Here is a 23685-nt window from a genome sequence, read left to right as displayed (position 1 = left end):
ACTATCTACTACAACTACTACTTTACACCATTGTACTTGGGTGATAGGCTTTAAAAAACACCATAATGCCATCTGCAGAGGTATTCCCTTACCTGTCCACACTTCCGCTATTAAGCAAATGTTTAAATTACTTACAAACTGACCACACCTCCTTAGAAGTCAGGCTCGGCTATTCAGTCAACGTTGAAGCACCGGGTGAAAGTTTTTACATTGATAGAAAACAGCATATAATACCGTCAATTAAATGAACCCTCTTTAGATTTATAAGTATGATATTACGTTTGAGTTTCACCTGAGCTCGTGACACTCCTTGCTTAGCTCCTCAAGCTTTCCGTGTAAGGTGGATTTCTCAATCAGGAAGTAATATCAAGTTAAAATGGTAAGTAACCTATACTTTTTCTCAATCACCAACTACACACCGAAAATAACTTAAACATCATTCATCGAATGTTTAGCCTCCTCGAAGTTCTCCCGACTGGAGAATATTTCCTTGAGCCAACAAGTCCGATTGCCTAGTGCTGGTGATACAGAAACCTGGTGGATGACAAGGATTGTCGACAAATATCCTTGGATGCCTGACCGGAGCTTGAAAAGGCGCTGTCCGTTCTTTGATTCATAAATCACTAACTTTAAACAACTGGCACTGTTGGATCCACACGATGCAAATATTAGTAAGTTTGCGCATTTTTCTGTTGCACAGACTTCCTTGTCGTGAACAGGTAGACAGTGTCTACATTTGATTCAATCAGTAGACTATTGCCTCAAATGTCCCACTACTCCTTTCCAATAACTGAAAAGTATGGACAGGTTTTCACCTTAGTGCTGCTTCCACCTGTCAAGTCATGATCAGTGGTGCTAGGTTATAGGGAAGGTGACAAGGAAAGGGGGCTATAGTATATAATAACATTGGAATAGGCACAACGTTTAGGCCTACCCACAGATGGAAACACACGACGAGCCTGGGCATACACTTTTCCCAGGGGTCATTGCATGCACACCTAAATCACAGCCTAGGCATACCCATAGTCTACTACACATAGCCACAGAGAGTAGGGCTGAGGGTGCTGCAGCACCCACTGAAAAATCACAATAAATAATGGTTTCTTTATTTTTTTCTTCTCTCTCACAAAAGTAGTCCGCTGGACCTTTAATAATCCTGTATTAGTGGACCAATTAGAGCATACAAAACATTGTTTTCTCTGCTGCCACCCTGTCCACCTCCACAAACAATACCCCCAACTCCCAATTACTTCCCGTGGCTATGCTACTATAGTAAATGTTTTGCCTCTAAATGTTACTGCACTCAGCTAGCAAAATTGTTTCCCTGTGAAACTGCAGGTGAAGCTGATTGAAATGAATCAACCAGGAGCAACATGTCTGGGCAGGGTTATCCCCATTGAACAGGCCCTAGGAGGGAAAAGGAATGTAGACAAATCAGGATAGGAAGATTTGAGGTCCACGGGGGACAGACCCCTGTGATGTCATGCATACAAAATGATACCTGGTCATAACTTTGGGATTCAACATCGGGACTCTGTATTGGTTGGACACATTCAGGAGGACAACGTAACAGAATATTCTTCCTCTCCCAATCTAGTTTTTATCAATACTGATAAAGTTAGAGAAAAGGGGAACAGATCACTGCTGGTATTCACCCTGTGACCTGTTTGGTTCCTTGTTAGAAATTCCACAGACGCATGACTGTTCTACGAGAACTGGACTGTCTGTTGCAATACTCCAACCGTCTGTCTGTCATGGTGATTCATGACTGATAAATCACAAGGTATTTCCCTCGTGGCATTGCCTCTTCTTGCCCATCTGACCATCAGTGAATGAACGAAGAAACAACACAGCCAACAGCCAACAGCCTACGGTCTAGAGCCTACAGCCTAGAGTCTACAGCCTAGAGCCTACAGCCTAGAGCCTACAGCCTACTGCCTACACACTATATTGCTGCTTAGCCTTTCTGTTTCTTTTATATGCAGAGTTTCTCATTCAGCACCTTGTATAATGTGATGTGTGTTTGACAACTACTTTACGCCACTGAATTGACAAGGGTATTTCAATCATAAAAGTTTGTCTCTTGGTAGGCTGTCATTGTAATTAAGAATTTGTTATGAAGTGACTTGCCTAGTTAAATCAAGTTTAAATAATAAATCAAATGATACTGTTCTGATTCATCCTGGCAGGCACACAGCTATATTATGACTTACCTCACCAACTTGTGGTCAATATGGCAATAGTCAAGGTTATTTTGGTAAGAGTGAGTACATTCACGTCAACGGTTGAGACATTTCTTTAGCTGTTTGAGTATGATCATATTTGTCATCCTCTTTTGAAATAGAGGCTGCTGTAATTGTGTAATACATGTGTTGTGGTGGAACATCTTTATGGTCGTGTGGTGAGTATGAAGACTGTGTTTCTTTACTTTATGGTCATAACACATTCAGCTTATTTGTGGCAGGCACAGTCTAACAAGCACAGTCTGACAAGCACAGTCTAACAAGCACAGTCTAACAAGCACAGTCTAACAAGCACAGTCTGACAAGCACAGTCTAACAAGCACAGTCTGACAAGCACAGTCTGACAAGCACAGTCTAACAAGCACAGTCTGACAAGCACAGTCTGACAAGCACAGTCTGACAAGCACAGTCTAACAAGCACAGTCTAACAAGCACAGTCTGACAAGCACAGTCTGACAAGCACAGTCTGACAAGCACAGTCTGACAAGCACAGTCTGACAAGCACAGTCTGACAAGCACAGTCTGACAAGCACAGTCTGACAAGCACAGTCTAAAAATGTATTGATTGCTTCTTTTATGTAATTTATTGTGTACAAGGTTGGTGACAACTGGTGTTCACTGTGCGGCCATTACTATTTGCACCACACAAACCGTTGTACATTTCCAGAACTCCACAATGTGATCTTGAAGAGCTCACAGCCTCTTGTGTAAAGTAGTTGGTATGTCAGATTCCGGCATATTCAGTTTTCCCTGCTACCAGCTCATCACTGATCTTTCCATCTCCCACTCCTCAGTCAGTTAATGAGGACGTATGAGTGTTCCTTAATGGATGAGGAGTTGAAATGGAAAGAGAGCCAATTTGAATTTGCACAGACTGGTTGCAATAAGTTTCTATCTCCCTCTCTTTCTGTCTGTTTCTCTGTCTCAGGGGAGTAAGGAGCGCTACCACTGGCAGACCCAGAATGTTAAGATCAGCGGGGTGGACGACATGGTCCTGCTCTCCAAGATCAACGAGGATGCCATCACTGACAACCTCAAGAAGAGATACATGGACGACTACATCTTTGTATCCTTCAGCTTCAACTTAGTAGTAGAACCAGGACACACACTGCTATATGTGGCAAATACACTGAGGCTTTGCTGTGCTTTGTAGATGTACACACACACATACACCGTAGTCTCTCTGACACACACACACACACACACACGCCCTATGGACCTACACACCTGTGTGATCACTTCACCCCCATCAGCCTGTTATGAGATTAGCCTTAATAACATACTTTTAAAAAGTGTAGAACAACATGGAAGGATAATATGTTTGTGTCTCAACCACTATATTGACAGTACACCATGTAGCGTTCGGGACTAACACTGTGATCACAGCTACACACGTCAATGCTGTTGTGGTCCCTGGCGGTGGTGTCTTCTAGATGGATATTCAAGTTCTTCTTAACGTGTCTTCCTCAGACCTACATAGGGTCGGTGCTGATCTCTGTCAACCCCTTTAAACAGCTGCCCTACTTCACCGACAGAGAGGTGGATCTCTACCAGGGAGCTGTGAGTAATATACACACTACTGAAGCCGCTGGGCTTGCTGCTGGCTGGCTGCACCTACCTACCTACCAGTTTCAGGATTTGTTTGCATCTCTCGATCTAGACGGAGAAACTGTAGTGTATAAAATGCTGCTTATCAATAGGTGATGCAAAGTGTGCCCTCCCACATTCCCACTATCATGTAAATGATCTGTTCAATGCCATTAAGTTGTCCATTGTTTACCTCACCTCATAATCACAGAGTTAATGAATAACCCCAAGGCTTCCAGTTTCTCAGTTACCTCCTTAATTTCTTTGTTTTCACTCGGGTCTGAGGGACCAGTAGACACTCCATTAAAACCACTTCTGTTACAAATATGTGACAAAGTATTCTACTGCAGAAGTTTTTGTAAATGCCTTTTTTTTGTATCACGATTTATCGAAAGTAAATAGAAGCGTCATCTATTGCGAATGCTGTTTACCGAGCTGGACAAAATAAAATAAAATAAATACATGTTGAAAGTAAACTGCTGGAGTCACCTAGGGCTTGTAGAAGACACTCATATATAAACATTTTTTATTTTCTTTGAATTAGTAATTTAGCAGGTGCTCTTATCCAGAGTGACTTACAGGAACAAATAGGGTTAAGTGCCTTGGTCAAGGGAACATCGACAGATTGTTGGCGTGGGGATTCAAACCAGCAACCTTCTGATTATTGGCCCAATGCTCTTAACCGCTATGCTTTCTCTTCCTTTTCCAGGCCCAGTATGAGAACCCCCCTCACATCTATGCCCTGGCTGACAACATGTACCGCAACATGATGATCGACTGTGAGAACCAGTGTGTCATCATCAGGTCTGACCAATCATCTCACTCCTAGAGATCAAACTTTATACTTCTTGTAACCTGAACTGTCACATAAACCATGCGTTCTGTCAATGGGATACCATCACAATGAGTTAGGGTGTTGCCCTGTTTCCCAAAGCTTTCTGTTGTCTTTGCAGTGGGGAGAGTGGAGCAGGAAAGACTGTAGCAGCTAAATACATAATGGGTTACATCTCCAAGGTGTCGGGCGGAGGTCCCAAAGTCCAGGTATAGGGAATACATTTGACTAATGCTCCCTTCCATTCTCTCATTTCTTCTTCTCAGACATATTAGTGGGTTCATCTGTTCTCCTTTATTCTTCTTCTTCACAGCACGTAAAAGACATCATCCTCCAATCCAACCCTCTCCTGGAGGCCTTTGGGAATGCCAAGACTGTGCGCAACAATAACTCTAGTCGCTTTGTGAGTAGAACTGGGAATCTGGGAATACCGATAGAATGGATAAAGAATTAGGGGTGCATTTCATTCCAAAATGTTTTGGCCTTCTGCCATTCACTCCCATTGGCAGAGCTAATGGGACCAGATAGGTGAAGCAATAGGGAGGATTCTAGGTGGAGCTTTGTTGTTGCATTCCTGGTTTAGGCCTTATCTGGACAAGGAACCTTAACCACTGTCTGTTTTTACCACAGGGGAAGTACTTTGAGATCCAGTTCAGCCGTGGAGGAGAGCCAGACGGAGGGAAGATCTCCAACTTCCTGTTGGAGAAGTCCAGGGTGGTGTCACAGAACCAGGGAGAGCGGAACTTCCACATCTACTACCAGGTGGGACAGAATAACAATAACTAATTATGGAGAGAATTCCATCACTTAATTAATCTTTGACCTAATGACCTCTGACCCTTAGCTCCTGGGGGCGCCACTAAAGAGATGAGGGAGAACCTTGGTGTCACCACACCTGACTATTACCTCTACCTGAACCAGTCTGGCACCTACACTGTGGAGGATGTCAACGATAAGAAGGAATTCTCTGACACCATGGTGAGCTCTCTCTCTCTCTCTCTCTCTCTCTTTCTCTCTTTTTCACTTGTATAGAGAGGCAGTTTGTCTTCATTGTGTGTCTGTGTTTTAGGAGGCCATGTCAGTGGTGGGCCTGTCTGTAGATGATCAGGACATGGTGATGCAGATCGTAGCAGGCATCCTGCATCTGGGTAACATCGCCTTCAGAGAGGAGGGAAACTATGCTGTGGTGGAGAGTGAGGACTGTGAGTTACATACATACATACACACACACACAATCCCAAACCAAACCAACCCCTATCCTATACCCTCTTTGCACTTGTGATCTCTCTCGCTGTCCTATATCACTTCCCCTGCTCCATGTTCCGGCAGTCCTGGCGTTCCCGGCCTACCTGTTGGGAATCTCCCAGGAGGGTCTGAAAAACAAGCTGACCAGCCGGATCATGGACAGCAAGTGGGGAGGCAAGACGGAGAGCATCGCTGTCACTCTGAACACAGAGCAGGCCTCCTTCACACGGGACGCCCTCTCCAAAGCCCTCTACTCACGCCTGTTTGACTTTCTTGTGGATGTAAGTGTCCATTTTAATTTCAGAAGGAACCTGTCAGTGAGGTTCCTTTTATCCTCATCAATTTGCTCACCTATATTTTGACTAATTAACTAGTAGAGGGAACATTTAACGGCAAAGCATGGCCAAATATGTTCACAATTACTACAAAGAGTCATCTCTCTTATCGGAACATGTATAGGACTTTCTGTCTGAATTCTTGTCCAGTTGTTTGTCATTTGACTGCTGGTGTGGGAGCCACACAAGACAGAACACGTCTAGAGATGGGAGCAGCAGGGAGGCAGCACATCTTACACATGTTCTGTCCTGTTGTCTCACAAGAGGTTTACTGCAGTACTGTTGCTACGACCATGACACATTCTTTTATTGTAGGACTGTATCATGAAAATATAGACTAGCAATTCAACTTCTTCATAGATTTCTTTCTTCTCTCCACTCCCCCAGTCTATCAACAAAGCCATACAGAAAGACCATGAGGAATTCAACATCGGGGTGCTGGACATCTATGGCTTTGAAATCTTCCAGGTGGATATTTCTGTGCTTTCTCATACAAGAGTTCCACTTCTTCTGTTGGACGAGGCTTAATTTCCTTTAACACTGTAAACATAATGATTTCCACCTATAGGCTGTTAGACCACATCATTTAGTTGAAAATCACATGTGTCCTGCACACCTAATCACATGTGTCCTGCACACCTAATCACATGTGTCCTGCACACCTAATCACGCGTGTCCTGCACACCTAATCACGCGTGTCCTGCACACCTAATCATGCGTGTCCTGCACAGCTAATCACGCGTGTCCTGCACAGCTAATCACGCGTGTCCTGCACAGCTAATCACGCGTGTCCTGCACAGCTAATCACGCGTGTCCTGCACACCTAATCACACGTGTCCTGCACACCTAATCACGCGTGTCCTGCACAGCTAATCACGCGTGTCCTGCACAGCTAATCACGCGTGTCCTGCACAGCTAATCACGCGTGTCCTGCACAGCTAATCACGCGTGTCCTGCACAGCTAATCACGCGTGTCCTGCACGCCTAATCACGCGTGTCCTGCACGCCTAATCACACGTGTCCTGCACACCTAATCACGCGTGTCCTGCACAGCTAATCACGCGTGTCCTGCACAGCTAATCACGCGTGTCCTGCACAGCTAATCACGCGTGTCCTGCACAGCTAATCACGCGTGTCCTGCACAGCTAATCACGCGTGTCCTGCACGGCTAATCACGCGTGTCCTGCACGCCTAATCACGCGTGTCCTGCACGGCTAATCACGCGTGTCCTGCACGGCTAATCACGCGTGTCCTGCACGGCTAATCACGCGTGTCCTGCACGGCTAATCACGCGTGTCCTGCACAGGTAATCACGCGTGTCCTGCACGGCTAATCACGCGTGTCCTGCACACCTAATCACGCGTGTCCTGCACACCTAATCACGCGTGTCCTGCACAGCTAATCACGCGTGTCCTGCACAGCTAATCACGCGTGTCCTGCACAGGTAATCACGCGTGTCCTGCACACCTAATCACGCGTGTCCTGCACGGCTAATCACGCGTGTCCTGCACGGCTAATCACGCGTGTCCTGCTCGGCTAATCACGCGTGTCCTGCACGGCTAATCACGCGTGTCCTGCACGGCTAATCACGCGTGTCCTGCACACCTAATCACACGTGTCCTGCACACCTAATCACACGTGTCCTGCACACCTAATCACGCGTGTCCTCCACGGCTAATCACGCGTGTCCTGCACACTAATCAGTTACGTTGAATTGTTACTGCTTTTTATTCATACAAAATCGTTAATGATACGTACGCTCTCTGTTGTGGGAATGACCACCAGGGACACCTGAAGTCAACCTTAAATGAATGATTCTTTATGATCATCAAGCTGGACAGGATCCAACAAACAAATGCACCAAGTATTATCTGTGCCGGAGTCCCGTTGGCTCTCTTATATACTGCTTACACAGACAAGTTACATTTCCATGATTTAGCTTATTCAGGATTTATTATTCATTCGTCATTAACTTTTGGTTCATGCTTGTGACCGACCAATACCTCACAAGGCTTCTTCTCTCCAAGCTGACACCTTGAAACTGAGATATTCCTTTATTCAAAACAATGTTCTGGGTGTACTGCCACATTGCTTATACTGATAGTGAGGATTCCTCCCAGGCATGATCCATCAGTAACTTGGTTGTGGGCGTACTGCCACATTGCTTATACTGATAGTGAGGATTCCTCCCAGGCATGATCCATCAGTAACTTGGTTGTGGGCGTACTGCCACATTGCTTATACTGATAGTGAGGATTCCTCCCAGGCATGATCCATCAGTAACTTGGTTGTGGGCGTACTGCCACATTGCTTATACTGATAGTGAGGATTCCTCCCAGGCATGATCCATCAGTAACTTGGTTGTGGGCGTACTGCCACATTGCTTATACCGATAGTGAGGATTCCTCCCAGGCATGATCCATCAGTAACTTGGTTGTGGGCGTACTGCCACATTGCTTATACTGATAGTGAGGATTCCTCCCAGGCGTGATCCATCAGTAACTTGGTTGTGGGCGTACTGCCACATTGCTTATACTAATAGTGAGGATTCCTCCCAGGCATGATCCATCAGTAACTTGGTTGTGGGCGTACTGCCACATTGCTTATAGTGAGGATTCCTCCCAGGCATGATCCATCAGTAACTTGGTTGTGGGCGTACTGCCACATTGCTTATACTAATAGTGAGGATTCCTCCCAGGCATGATCCATCAGTAACTTGGTTGTGGGCGTACTGCCACATTGCTTATACTGATAGTGAGGATTCCTCCCAGGCATGATCCATCAGTAACTTGGTTGTGGGCGTACTGCCACATTGCTTATACCGATAGTGAGGATTCCTCCCAGGCATGATCCATCAACTTGGTTGTGGGCGTACTGCCACATTGCTTATACCGATAGTGAGGATTCCTCCCAGGCATGATCCATCAGTAACTTGGTTGTGGGCGTACTGCCACATTGCTTATACTGATAGTGAGGATTCCTCCCAGGCATGATCCATCAGTAACTTGGTTGTGGGCGTACTGCCACATTGCTTATAGTGAGGATTCCTCCCAGGCATGATCCATCAGTAACTTGGTTCTGGGTGTATACATTGATAGTGAGGATTCCTCCCAGGCATGATCCATCAGTAACTTGGTTCTGGGTGTACTGCCACATTGCTTATAGTGAGGATTCCTCCCAGGCATGATCCATCAGTAACTTGGTTGTGGGCGTATACATTGCTTATAGTGAGGATTCCTCCCAGGCATGATCCATCAGTAACTTGGTTGTGGGCGTACTGCCACATTGCTTATACTGATAGTGAGGATTCCTCCCAGGCATGATCCATCAGTAACTTGGTTGTGGGCGTACTGCCACATTGCTTATAGTGAGGATTCCTCCCAGGCATGATCCATCAGTAACTTGGTTGTGGGCGTACTGCCACATTGCTTATAGTGAGGATTCCTCCCAGGCATGATCCATCAGTAACTTGGTTGTGGGCGTACTGCCACATTGCTTATAGTGAGGATTCCTCCCAGGCATGATCCATCAGTAACTTGGTTGTGGGCGTACTGCCACATTGCTTATACTGATAGTGAGGATTCCTCCCAGGCATGATCCATCAGTAACTTGGTTGTGGGCGTACTGCCACATTGCTTATACTAATAGTGAGGATTCCTCCCAGGCATGATCCATCAGTAACTTGGTTGTGGGCGTACTGCCACATTGCTTATAGTGAGGATTCCTCCCAGGCATGATCCATCAGTAACTTGGTTGTGGGCGTACTGCCACATTGCTTATAGTGAGGATTCCTCCCAGGCATGATCCATCAGTAACTTGGTTGTGGGCGTACTGCCACATTGCTTATACTGATAGTGAGGATTCCTCCCAGGCATGATCCATCAGTAACTTGGTTGTGGGCGTACTGCCACATTGCTTATACTGATAGTGAGGATTCCTCCCAGGCATGATCCATCAGTAACTTGGTTGTGGGCGTACTGCCACATTGCTTATACTGATAGTGAGGATTCCTCCCAGGCATGATCCATCAGTAACTTGGTTGTGGGCGTACTGCCACATTGCTTATACTGATAGTGAGGATTCCTCCCAGGCATGATCCATCAGTAACTTGGTTGTGGGCGTACTGCCACATTGTTTATAGTGAGGATTCCTCCCAGGCATGATCCATCAGTAACTTGCATCAACCCAGTCGAATTGGTTATTAGAAAAGCACAAACATAACATTTTCCTTCACATCTCTATTTAACACTAATAGAAAAACGGCTTTGAGCAGTTCTGCATCAACTTTGTGAATGAGAAGCTGCAGCAGATTTTCATTGAGCTCACGTTAAAAGCTGAGCAGGTAAGTTATAACTCTACATTACTTGTTTCACTCTTTCGTCTTGTGATACGTCTACATTACTTTGGCCTGTTTTCCCAGATACTGACGTTGTTTCTTGTAGGAGGAATATGTGCAGGAAGGGATCAAGTGGACGCCGATCGAGTACTTTAACAACAAAATCGTGTGTGACCTCATTGAGTCCAAACTGGTGAGTGATCATATTTGGCCATTGCTGTAGTGCTGAAGTTGACTGGCCATTTTGCCTGTAATTCAGGTGAACTAGTTACAGTACCAGTAGATCTTGTGTGTGTGGTACAGTTCTTGATATGCCCTGTTCTTATTACCCAGAACCCCCCAGGCATCATGAGTATCTTGGACGATGTGTGTGCCACCATGCATGCTAAGGGGGAGGGTGCAGACCAGACACTGATCCAGAAGCTACAAGCGGGAATCAGCTCCCATGAGCACTTCAACAGCTGGAACAAAGGCTTCATAGTGCACCACTACGCTGGCAAGGCAAGGACACCATACAGTACAACACTACGGGCCTTTTACAATGCATCCTCATTTCAACCTGATCCAACATTCCAAAGATTACAGCTCTTTGATTTAATTTGGTACATTGCCCCCTGGTGGGGGTTTGGAGAACATGGAGCCCACATATCCCAAATATCAGAATGTGTTAGAGGGAAAATGCTGAAATGAAAGACTGATAGCTTCTCTCTTTTCTCTCTCTCTCTCAGGTGTCCTATGATGTCAGTGGCTTCTGTGAGAGGAACAGAGATGTGCTCTTCAACGACATCATTGAGCTGATGCAGAGCAGTGAATTGTAAGTGTAGTGAGACGTGTTATAATAGGTATACTATATGATAATTACATAGTCTGCCACTGACCAGCCTCTCTGTCTGTCTGTCTGTGTTTGGGCAGTGCCTTCATAAAAACCCTTTTCCCAGAAAACCTAGAGGCAGAGAAAAAGGGCCGTCCTACCACCGCCAGTAGCAAGATCAAGGTAAGGATCTGACACGGTTGTGTGCTACTATAATCTCTGTAGACCCAGAACAAGGTCTCACGTAATTGGTCAGGTGCTTGATTAAGTTCTGGGTCCATACGTGTGAAGAGAAGAGATGGTAGAACGAGCAGCAGAACAGGAACGAGGAGCGGAACCCTCTGTCTACGGGCCAAATGTCCCCTCCCAAAATGTGAAAGATGTTAACACCTGCGAAATTGTGATTTGTCCAAATAACCAGTGAGGAAAGACCCACACACTGTAAGCACTGCTGCTCATTATCCCACCCATCCCATTCCTTCCCCACAGATACTACCATACCAGTTATGTGTATGTAGATCTGTCCACTAAGTATTATTGTGGCTAAGGAAACAGACATGCCAGTCCAATCTCAGATGAGTGACTCCCCCACCCCTGTCTTCCATAACATCCCGGCCACGGGTCACTGAATGTGTTATTGTATGGGATGTATTCTCTTCCATCAGTCTGTTTACTACTCTGAGCGCCTGGTCTGTACTACCAAGCTGTGACTGAACCTCCATGTCCTTCAGAAACAAGCCAACAACCTGGTCCAGACCTTGATGAAGTGCACCCCCCACTACATCCGCTGTATCAAGCCCAACGAGACCAAGAAGCCCCGGGACTGGGAGGACACTCGGGCCAAACACCAGGTGGAGTACCTGGGCCTGCGGGAGAACATCCGTGTGCGCCGCGCCGGGTACGCATTCCGCCGAGCCTTCGCCAAGTTCCTGCAGAGGTGAGGTCATAGGGGTCAGGGGTCCAAGAGATGGATTTCCATGCTGGCTTCACAGATTTCTAAACGTCAGTACAAATGTATTTGTTCATGTTGTTTTAATCAGCGTTTGGCTTGATCTGAATAAATTCCACCCAATACTTTGTTTCCATTTATTTAAAAAATGTATGCATGACTTGAGGACATTCTGCCAGTCCAGTAAAATGTCTTTGTGTGGTCCTACAGGTACGCCATCCTGACCAGGGAGACATGGCCCCGGTGGACAGGGGAGGAGAGGAAGGGGGTCCTGCACCTCCTCCACTCTGTCAACATGGACCAGGACCAGTACCAGCTGGGAAAGACTAAGATCTTCATCAAGGCCCCAGAATCAGTATGTCTTTCTCTCGTTACCGAGAACCTATATACTGACACAAACAGTCTGGTTCTTCTTACTATAAAGATGATCATTTATGGAAGTATTGTGAAATGTTTCTGTAGTTGTTCTTGCTGGAGGAGATGAGGGAAAGGAAATATAACGGATATGCTCGGGCCATCCAGAAGGCCTGGCGCAAACACATCGCCGTCCGCAAGTACGTCAAGATGAGAGAGGAAGGTAAGGTATGGTTTCTCTCTGTGGGAATCAGCTTTTTGTCATGTACGGTCAGTACTGCATAATAGTGTACTATATCTACTGTATATGTTAAGCCCTGTATCCTGTCAGGTCAGTACTGCATAATAGTGTACTATATCTACTGTATATGTTAAGCCCTGTATCAAACTGTCCTGTCAGGTCAGTACTGCATAATAGTGCACTATATCTACTGTATATGTTAAGCCCTGTGTCCTGTCAGGTCAGTACTGCATAATAGTGTACTATATCTACTGTATATGTTAAGCCCTGTATCCTGTCAGGTCAGTACTGCATAATAGTGTACTATATCTACTGTATATGTTAAGCCCTGTATCAAACTGTCCTGTCAGGTCAGTACTGCATAATAGTGCACTATATCTACTGTATATGTTAAGCCCTGTATCCTGTCAGGTCAGTACTGCATAATAGTGTACTATATCTACTGTATATGTTAAGCCCTGTATCACACTGTCCTGTCAGGTCAGTACTGCATAATAGTGCACTATATCTACTGTATATGTTAAGCCCTGTATCCTGTCAGGTCAGTACTGCATAATAGTGTATTATATCTACTGTATATGTTAAGCCCTGTATCACACTGTCCTGTCAGGTCAGTACTGCATAATAGTGCACTATATCTACTGTATATGTTAAGCCCTGTGTCCTGTCAGTTCAGTACTGCATAATAGTGTACTATATCTACTGTATATGTTAAGCCCTGTATCACACTGTCCTGTCAGGTCAGTACTGCATAATAGTGCACTATATCTACTGTATATGTTAAGCCCTGTATCACACTGTCCTGTCAGGTCAGTACTGCATACTAGTGCACTATATCTACTGTATATGTTAAGCCCTGTATCCTGTCAGGTCAGTACTGCATAATAGTGTATTATATCTACTGTATATGTTAAGCCCTGTATCACACTGTCCTGTCAGGTCAGTACTGCATAATAGTGCACTATATCTACTGTATATGTTAAGCCCTGTGTCCTGTCAGTTCAGTACTGCATAATAGTGTACTATATCTACTGTATATGTTAAGCCCTGTATCACACTGTCCTGTCAGGTCAGTACTGCATAATAGTGCACTATATCTACTGTATATGTTAAGCCCTGTATCACACTGTCCTGTCAGGTCAGTACTGCATACTAGTGCACTATATCTACTGTATATGTTAAGCCCTGTATCCTGTCAGGTCAGTACTGCATAATAGTGTACTATATCTACTGTATATGTTAAGCCCTGTATCCTGTCAGGTCAGTACTGCATAATAGTGCACTACATCTACTGTATATGTTAAGCCCTGTATCACACTGTCCTGTCAGGTCAGTACTGCATAATAGTGTACTATATCTACTGTATATGTTAAGCCCTGTATCCTGTCAGGTCAGTACTGCATAATAGTGTACTATATCTACTGTATATGTTAAGCCCTGTGTCCTGTCAGGTCAGTACTGCATAATAGTGTACTATATCTACTGTATATGTTAAGCCCTGTGTCCTGTCAGGTCAGTACTGCATAATAGTGTACTATATCTACTGTATATGTTAAGCCCTGTATCCTGTCAGGTCAGTACTGCATAATAGTGTACTATATCTACTGTATATGTTAAGCCCTGTATCAAACTGTCCTGTCAGGTCAGTACTGCATAATAGTGCACTATATCTACTGTATATGTTAAGCCCTGTATCCTGTCAGGTCAGTACTGCATAATAGTGTACTATATCTACTGTATATGTTAAGCCCTGTATCACACTGTCCTGTCAGGTCAGTACTGCATAATAGTGCACTATATCTACTGTATATGTTAAGCCCTGTATCACACTGTCCTGTCAGGTCAGTACTGCATAATAGTGCACTATATCTACTGTATATGTTAAGCCCTGTATCCTGTCAGGTCAGTACTGCATAATAGTGTACTATATCTACTGTATATGTTAAGCCCTGTATCACACTGTCCTGTCAGGTCAGTACTGCATAATAGTGTACTATATCTACTGTATATGTTAAGCCCTGTATCCTGTCAGGTCAGTACTGCATAATAGTGCACTACATCTACTGTATATGTTAAGCCCTGTATCACACTGTCCTGTCAGGTCAGTACTGCATAATAGTGTACTATATCTACTGTATATGTTAAGCCCTGTATCCTGTCAGGTCAGTACTGCATAATAGTGTACTATATCTACTGTATATGTTAAGCCCTGTATCAAACTGTCCTGTCAGGTCAGTACTGCATAATAGTGCACTATATCTACTGTATATGTTAAGCCCTGTGTCCTGTCAGGTCAGTACTGCATAATAGTGTACTATATCTACTGTATATGTTAAGCCCTGTATCCTGTCAGGTCAGTACTGCATAATAGTGTACTATATCTACTGTATATGTTAAGCCCTGTATCAAACTGTCCTGTCAGGTCAGTACTGCATAATAGTGCACTATATCTACTGTATATGTTAAGCCCTGTATCCTGTCAGGTCAGTACTGCATAATAGTGTACTATATCTACTGTATATGTTAAGCCCTGTATCACACTGTCCTGTCAGGTCAGTACTGCATAATAGTGCACCATATCTACTGTATATGTTAAGCCCTGTATCCTGTCAGGTCAGTACTGCATAATAGTGTATTATATCTACTGTATATGTTAAGCCCTGTATCACACTGTCCTGTCAGGTCAGTACTGCATAATAGTGCACTATATCTACTGTATATGTTAAGCCCTGTATCCTGTCAGGTCAGTACTGCATAATAGTGTACTATATCTACTGTATATGTTAAGCCCTGTATCACACTGTCCTGTCAGGTCAGTACTGCATAATAGTGCACTATATCTACTGTATATGTTAAGCCCTGTGTCCTGTCAGTTCAGTACTGCATAATAGTGTACTATATCTACTGTATATGTTAAGCCCTGTATCACACTGTCCTGTCAGGTCAGTACTGCATAATAGTGCACTATATCTACTGTATATGTTAAGCCCTGTATCACACTGTCCTGTCAGGTCAGTACTGCATACTAGTGCACTATATCTACTGTATATGTTAAGCCCTGTATCCTGTCAGGTCAGTACTGCATAATAGTGTACTATATCTACTGTATATGTTAAGCCCTGTATCACACTGTCCTGTCAGGTCAGTACTGCATAATAGTGTACTATATCTACTGTATATGTTAAGCCCTGTATCCTGTCAGGTCAGTACTGCATAATAGTGCACTACATCTACTGTATATGTTAAGCCCTGTATCACACTGTCCTGTCAGGTCAGTACTGCATAATAGTGTACTATATCTACTGTATATGTTAAGCCCTGTATCCTGTCAGGTCAGTACTGCATAATAGTGTACTATATCTACTGTATATGTTAAGCCCTGTATCACACTGTCATGTCAGGTCAGTACTGCATAATAGTGCACTATATCTACTGTATATGTTAAGCCCTGTGTCCTGTCAGTTCAGTACTGCATAATAGTGTACTATATCTACTGTATATGTTAAGCCCTGTATCCTGTCAGGTCAGTACTGCATAATAGTGCACTATATCTACTGTATATGTTAAGCCCTGTATCACACTGTCCTGTCAGGTCAGTACTGCATAATAGTGCACTATATCTACTGTATATGTTAAGCCCTGTGTCACACTGTCCTGTCAGGTCAGTACTGCATACTAGTGCACTATATCTACTGTATATGTTAAGCCCTGTGTCCTGTCAGGTCAGTATTGTATCACACTGTGTCCTGTCAGTTCAGTACTGTGTCGTGTCTTGTCAGTTCAGTACTGTGTTGTTTCAATTCAGTACTGTATCACACTGTGTCCTGTCAGTTCAGTACTGTGTCACACTGTAGTGTCCTGTCAGGTCAGTACTGTAGTGTCCTGTCAGTACTGTGTCACTGTAGTGTCACTGTAGTGTCCTGTCAGTACTGTGTCACTGTAGTGTCCTGTCAGGTCAGTACTGTAGTGTCAGGTCAGTACTGTAGTGTCCTGTCAGTACTGTGTCACTGTAGTGTCCTGTCAGTACTGTGTCACTGTAGTGTCCTGTCAGGTCAGTACTCTGTCGTGTCCTGTCAGGTCAGTACTCTTTCGTGTCCTGTCAGGTCAGTACTCTGTCGTGTCCTGTCAGTACTGTGTCACTGTAGTGTCCTGTCATCACTGTGTCACTGTAGTGTCCTGTCAGTACTGTGTCACTGTAGTGTCACTGTAGTGTCCTGTCAGTACTGTGTCACTGTAGTGTCCTGTCAGGTCAGTGCTGTAGTGTCCTGTCAGTACTGTGTCACTGTAGTGTCCTGTCAGGTCAGTGCTGTAGTGTCCTGTCAGGTCAGTACTGTAGTGTCCTGTCAGTACTGTGTCACTGTAGTGTCCTGTCAGTACTGTGTCACTGTAGTGTCCTGTCAGGTCAGTACTGTAGTGTCCTGTCAGTACTGTGTCACTGTAGTGTCCTGTCAGTACTGTGTCACTGTAGTGTCCTGTCAGTACTGTGTCACTGTAGTGTCCTGTCAGTACTGTAGTGTCCTGTCAGGTCAGTACTGTAATGTACTGTCAGGTCAGTACTGTAATGTACTGTCAGGTCAGTACTGTAGTGTCCTGTCAGGTCTGTACTCTGTAGTGTCCTGTCAGGTCAGTACTCTGTCGTGTCCGGTCAGTACTCTGTCGTGTCCGGTCAGGTCAGTACTGTCGTGTCCTGTCAGGTCAGTACTGTCGTGTCCTGTCAGTACTGTGTCACTGTAGTGTCCTGTCAGGTCAGTACTCTGTAGTGTCAGGTCAGTACTCTGTAGTGTCAGGTCAGTACTCTGTAGTGTCAGGTCAGTACTCTGTCGTGTCCTGTCAGGTCAGTACTCTGTCGTGTCAGGTCAGTACTCTGTAGTGTCAGGTCAGTACTCTGTAGTGTCAGGTCAGTACTCTGTCGTGTCCTGTCAGGTCAGTACTCTGTAGTGTCAGGTCAGTACTCTGTAGTGTCAGGTCAGTACTCTGTCGTGTCCGGTCAGGTCAGTACTGTAGTGTCCTGTCAGGTCAGTACCCTGTAGTGTCAGGTCAGTACTCTGTAGTGTCAGGTCAGTACTCTGTCGTGTCCGGTCAGGTCAGTACTGTAGTGTCCTGTCAGGTCAGTACTCTGTAGTGTCAGGTCAGTACTCTGTAGTGTCAGGTCAGTACTCTGTAGTGTCAGGTCAGTACTCTGTCGTGTCCTGTCAGGTCAGTACTCTGTCGTGTCCTGTCAGGTCAGTACTCTGTAGTGTCCTGTCAGTACTGTGTCACTGTAGTGTCCTGTCATCACTGTGTCACTGTAGTGTCCTGTCATCACTGTGTCACTGTAGTGTCCTGTCAGGTCAGTACTCTGTCGTGTCCTGTCAGGTCAGTACTCTGTCGTGTCCTGTCAGGTCAGTACTCTGTCGTGTCCTGTCAGTACTGTGTCACTGTAGTGTCCTGTCATCACTGTGTCACTGTAGTGTCCTGTCAGTACTGTGTCACTGTAGTGTCACTGTAGTGTCCTGTCAGTACTGTGTCACTGTAGTGTCCTGTCAGGTCAGTACTGTAGTGTCCTGTCAGTACTGTGTCACTGTAGTGTCCTGTCAGTACTGTGTCACTGTAGTGTCCTGTCAGGTCAGTACTGTAGTGTCCTGTCAGTACTGTGTCACTGTAGTGTCCTGTCAGTACTGTGTCACTGTAGTGTCCTGTCAGTACTGTGTCACTGTAGTGTCCTGTCAGTACTGTAGTGTCCTGTCAGGTCAGTACTGTAATGTACTGTCAGGTCAGTACTGTAGTGTCCTGTCAGGTCTGTACTCTGTAGTGTCCTGTCAGGTCAGTACTCTGTAGTGTCAGGTCAGTACTCTGTCGTGTCCGGTCAGTACTCTGTCGTGTCCGGTCAGGTCAGTACTGTCGTGTCCTGTCAGGTCAGTACTGTCGTGTCCTGTCAGTACTGTGTCACTGTAGTGTCCTGTCAGTACTGTAGTGTCCTGTCAGGTCAGTACTCTGTAGTGTCAGGTCAGTACTCTGTAGTGTCAGGTCAGTACTCTGTAGTGTCAGGTCAGTACTCTGTCGTGTCCTGTCAGGTCAGTACTCTGTTGTGTCCTGTCAGGTCAGTACTCTGTCGTGTCCTGTCAGGTCAGTACTCTGTCGTGTCCTGTCAGGTCAGTACTCTGTAGTGTCAGGTCAGTACTCTGTTGTGTCAGGTCAGTACTCTGTTGTGTCCTGTCAGGTCAGTACTCTGTCGTGTCCTGTCAGGTCAGTACTCTGTCGTGTCCTGTCAGGTCAGTACTCTGTAGTGTCCTGTCAGGTCAGTACTCTGTCGTGTCCTGTCAGGTCAGTACTCTGTAGTGTCCTGTCAGGTCAGTACTCTGTAGTGTCCTGTCAGGTCAGTACTCTGTCGTGTCCTGTCAGGTCAGTACTCTGTCGTGTCCTGTCAGGTCAGTACTCTGTCGTGTCCTGTCAGGTCAGTACTCTGTCGTGTCCTGTCAGGTCAGTACTCTGTAGTGTCAGGTCAGTACTCTGTCGTGTCCTGTCAGGTCAGTACTCTGTTGTGTCCTGTCAGGTCAGTACTGTGTCACACTGTGTCGTGTCCTGTAGCCTCAGACATCCTACTGAATAAGAAGGAGAGGAGGAAGAACAGCCTCAACAGGAACTTTGTGGGTGACTACATCGGCACCGACAACCACCCCGAGATCCGGCAGTTCGTGGGCCGCCGGGAGAAGATCGATTTTGCAGATGTGGTTGCCAAATATGACCGCAGGTTTAGGGTAAGAGTCAAGTATGACCACAGTAACAAACCAACATTAACATTGTCACAGAACGCATAATGCTATTGTTATTCATGTTAGATAGACAAGACAGTGTTTCTACTCCCTCGATGGTTTGGTGGATACTGCCAATGCTTGTCTGCTCAATGAACCCCCTATATATTGTGGTTCCTGGTCAGTAAGCCTATAATAGCAACAAGTTATATAATATCCCTCTCTCCATCTTGCAGACTGTGAAGCGTGACCTCATCCTGACCCCTAAGTTCCTGTATCTGATTGGTCGGGAGAAGGTGAAGCAGGGACCAGATAAGGGACAGATCCACGAGGTTCTGAAGAGACAGATAGAAGTGGAGAAGATTCAGTCAGTCTCTCTCAGGTGCAGGTTTAGATACTCTGGAAGTGTTATACCAGTTGATGGTCATGATGCACAGTAGTAGAAATGGGCTTTTCATTGAAAGGATGTGTCTCCTTTCCTCCCTCAGTACCCTGCAGGATGACTTCTTCATCATCCACGAGGAGCATTACGACAGTGTCCTTCAGTGCATCTTCAAGACGGAGTTCCTTAGTCTGCTCTACAAACGTTATGATGAGAAGACCCAGAGGAAGCTACCGCTCAAGTTCAACAACCTGTCAGTCACTCTTTACTCTGAGCTTAGCCTTAGACCAATCAGTGGGTCTTACTGTTAAACAGTTGAAACCATAACAGTGGTTTTCTTTAAAAAGATGAGGGATGGGGCTGGAGAAATAAAAACAACTCTCTCATAGACCGATTTGGATGCAAGGACTGATCATCCATGATATCATAAAGATAGCTTTAACCATGTTTTGAGGCTATACAGTTTTACATTTACTTTGTATACAAACATTGGAGTAAAGTAAGCCTATATTTTGGGTTCTGACAGCAGTGTATTGATTTATCAGCAACTTAAATGACTAAAACCACATTTAAAGTATGTATAAGAGATGATGGAGCTATATCTTTATAAGATCATGTACAACCTTCAAATTGAAAACTAGACAGTCTGGGAGAATCTAAAATTCCAAAAATGTCATGGCATGGGTCTCGCTGTGATTTTGTTATAATGTTTGAGTCACCCAGATAGCATAAGAACATGGCATAAGCCCTGGCAAAATGTGGAGAATTGTATGAAATTTGCTTTTAAAACAAAAAAATTCTCCCCACCTCATATTGAAATGTGTAGAATGGCACGAAATTTGCTTTAAAACAGCAAGACCTGCGGCCAAGAGGAGGGCCTTTAAACATTTTGGCGGGAGACACCCCCAAGCTAAGTTATTATATTCTTAGAGAATCTATTAAATCATTAATTTATAAGTCCAAAAAGGGATGTTGCAACTGCTGATTTCCCCTTAAAACATACCAGTGTCATGCTTTACGTCAACGAATATGAATAATCTCAAAGATACATAACGCAAAAGTTATCCAGTTTGAGTCTTTTAAGCCATATCTTAACCCATTGCGCTTCTCTCTCCCCTCTCCGTTCCTCGTTTAGACTGGAGTTTAAGGTGAAGAAGGGAGGTTGGGGTCCGTTCTCAGCTGCTGGCTCCAGGCAGATCCAGTTCCAGCCGGGCCAAGGAGAAGAGGCGGTTGTGAAGCCCAGCAGCAAGGTCCTCATAGTCACCATCGGACCCGGGCTCCCAAAGAACTCCAGTGAGTCCAAGCACTTTGAATGGAGACTTCTATTAGTAGGCTTAATCTGAGTCTGCAACCGTCCCATAGCATTTCAGACACATCACACCTTTTTGTTCCCCAGGACCGACCCGCAGGGACAACAGGAAAAGTCGCTACATGGGAAACCAGACTCCAGGCTCAGGACAGCAGTCACAAGGTTAGAGAACTAGATATCTGAGCCTCTCCAATGATGGCACTCATTTCACTTTTGACCTGACTCAACATCTCCCTCATCTGTCTCAGGCGCCCCCAGGGGCAGAGGCCGAGGTGGGGGTGGTGGTCAGCGTGGTGGGCCACCCTCGTCCAGGGCGTCCAGGGTCTCACTGCTCCGCCGGCAGTCCAGTATGGAGCAGCCTACACTACCCCGACAACAGAGGTCCCGGCAGACCAACAACCGCTCCAACAACCAGAGCCAGGCAGACACCACTTTCATGAACGTGCCTGACCAGGGAGTGGCTGGGTGAGTTCTCAGGTCCTGTTTGAATACTTGTTAGGTTGTTAAAATTGATATTCTTCCTGTTGTTGCTGGTGTTTCGAAAAACTCAAATGGTATTATATACTGTAAACCAAGAAAGGCACTTTCTCTAAATATCTCTTTCTCTCCTCCCAATTTCACTCAGTCTTCATCGTAGACGCTCGAAGGAGGTCAAGCCTTCCCCAGGAGCGGGCCGCCCCAAGCCTGCCCCCAAGCCCAAGCCTCGCTCCCCAGAATGCCGAGCGCTGTATGCTTACGACGCCCAGGACACTGATGAGCTGAGCTTCAACGCGGAGGATGTCATTGAAATCATCACTGAAGGTACTAAATTCTTAAAGTAGATCATCACTGAAGTTATATTTATATAAACTGAGTATATTAATTACAGTAGTATTATAAATCTGCTATTAGTCATATACTATAAGTACTGCTACATATTATTTACTGCTAGTATTGTAGCATTATTAAAGGCATTCTATAACCACATTTTCAACTGTGATGCAGTCTTCCTGTGCTTCACCTGTAATTCCCTCTGAGGATAGAAAAGGGCTATATAGTCTCTAATGGCGAGATTGACCGGTTTTCTCACCCATCCTCCCTCCAGATCCATCAGGCTGGTGGTACGGTCGTCTTCGCGGGAGGGAAGGCATGTTTCCTGGGAATTATGTAAAGAAGATTTAGGCTGGAGCGATGAGGGACTTGTCTAAAGGTAGAAGATCTAGACTGGATCAAGGGACATAAGATCTAGATTGGAGCGATGAGGGACTTGTCCAATGAGAGAAGATCTAGACTGGAGTGATGAGGGACATGTCCAATGAGAGCAAGGAGTCAGGTGGCAACAGTAGAATTACAACCATACCAAGTGCATTACTACAGAGACAAAACAAAAAAGCATAATTAAAGCATTTCTCCATACCATCTCTCTTTGGAGTCCGAGACAAGGGAATGTGATGATTTTTGCCAAAGATGGTTTGAAGTGCAAATGCTACTAATTTTTATCAATGGATTTTATCTATTGTTTTAGCATTTTTCTTTTAAAAGACTGAACAAATAGATGTTTTGTTTTATCCTGCATCTTTTTAAAGCCATTTACCTCGAGTGTTCAAATAAGTCTTAGTTTTATTTGCTCTTTCACATTTGTTTAATACATAGGACCAAATGTCCATAATTATCTCAGTTCAGGTGGAGTTGTGATAGAATGGGTAATTACAAAACATTTTTGACAAGATATATATTAGTTGTGTATTTTATGTGATTATCCATGTCTTAGGTAGATATTTCACAATTCTATATTAGTGAAGATTTGTAAGGCTGAGTTTACACAGGCAGCCCAATTCTGATGTTTTACCCAATTATCGGCTAAAGGGCTGGTCTGATTGGCCAAAAGACCAATTAATGGGAAAATAATCAGAATTGGGCTGCCTGTGTAAACCCAGCCTTACCGATCTTCACTGATATAGAATTGTGAAATATCTACTTAAGATGATGATGAACCATATAAGACATTAACAGAGCCTACCATTTCCCATGTTTTATAATAGGCTACATGGTACAGTTGATTGTTTGTTGACAGTTGACGTAAGGTCATAATGAACAAAAAATTAAAATAATTGTAAACCATCAAATATTGAGGGGTTGTTTCTTTGGGGGGGTCACCAGAGATGATGATGATGGGGGTCACCAAAGATGGTCCCATAACACTCTTTTTACAGCCTATGGACACTGGTCATGTCTAGAAGGGATGGCACTGATGTCAAAGTGACTATTGAGTTGCATCAGGATAATTATAGCTCACCCTAACCCTTTTCATAACCTTAACCTATTCTCCTAAACTAACTGCGTAAGTTGTC

At 44.8% G+C, this 23685-nt stretch overlaps 2 protein-coding genes across 2 annotated transcripts; both read left to right on the top strand.

Annotated features, from left to right (window-relative positions):
- The first annotated feature begins 136 nt into the window (after positions 1-136).
- Positions 137-23460, top strand: myo1eb (myosin IEb). Its single transcript, XM_064946632.1, has 27 exons — positions 137-379; positions 3172-3309; positions 3714-3803; positions 4540-4634; positions 4784-4871; positions 4976-5065; positions 5293-5431; positions 5513-5640; positions 5732-5864; positions 5992-6188; positions 6630-6710; positions 10498-10584; positions 10685-10771; positions 10912-11079; positions 11307-11392; positions 11491-11572; positions 12121-12326; positions 12549-12693; positions 12801-12915; positions 19501-19670; positions 19901-20046; positions 20153-20299; positions 21182-21339; positions 21443-21517; positions 21604-21820; positions 21981-22156; positions 22440-23460. Exons 1-27 carry the CDS (start codon positions 377-379, stop codon positions 22514-22516), a joined length of 3324 nt encoding a protein of 1107 aa, XP_064802704.1. The 5' UTR covers positions 137-376; the 3' UTR covers positions 22517-23460.
- LOC135521291 (uncharacterized) lies at positions 16328-19492 on the top strand. Its single transcript, XM_064947211.1, has 3 exons — positions 16328-16334; positions 16640-19085; positions 19133-19492. The coding sequence occupies exons 1-2, from the start codon at positions 16328-16330 to the stop codon at positions 17665-17667; spliced, it is 1035 nt and encodes a 344-aa protein (XP_064803283.1). The 3' UTR covers positions 17668-19085; positions 19133-19492.
- Positions 23461-23685: the final 225 nt, after the last annotated feature.

The sequence above is a fragment of the Oncorhynchus masou genome, chromosome 29 (genome assembly GCF_036934945.1).
Source record: "Oncorhynchus masou masou isolate Uvic2021 chromosome 29, UVic_Omas_1.1, whole genome shotgun sequence".
Classification (NCBI taxonomy): domain Eukaryota; kingdom Metazoa; phylum Chordata; class Actinopteri; order Salmoniformes; family Salmonidae; genus Oncorhynchus; species Oncorhynchus masou.
Note: the sequence above shows the minus strand (reverse complement) of the source record. Positions and strands in the feature narration are given on the sequence as shown.

Bases quoted from the DNA above. Each gene is read 5' to 3' on its own strand.
- myo1eb (XM_064946632.1), top strand. The intron at 4,872-4,975 runs GTATAGGGAATA...TCTTCTTCACAG, and splicing joins GCGGAGGTCCCAAAGTCCAG to CACGTAAAAGACATCATCCT. The intron at 11,573-12,120 runs GTAAGGATCTGA...CATGTCCTTCAG, and splicing joins CCGCCAGTAGCAAGATCAAG to AAACAAGCCAACAACCTGGT.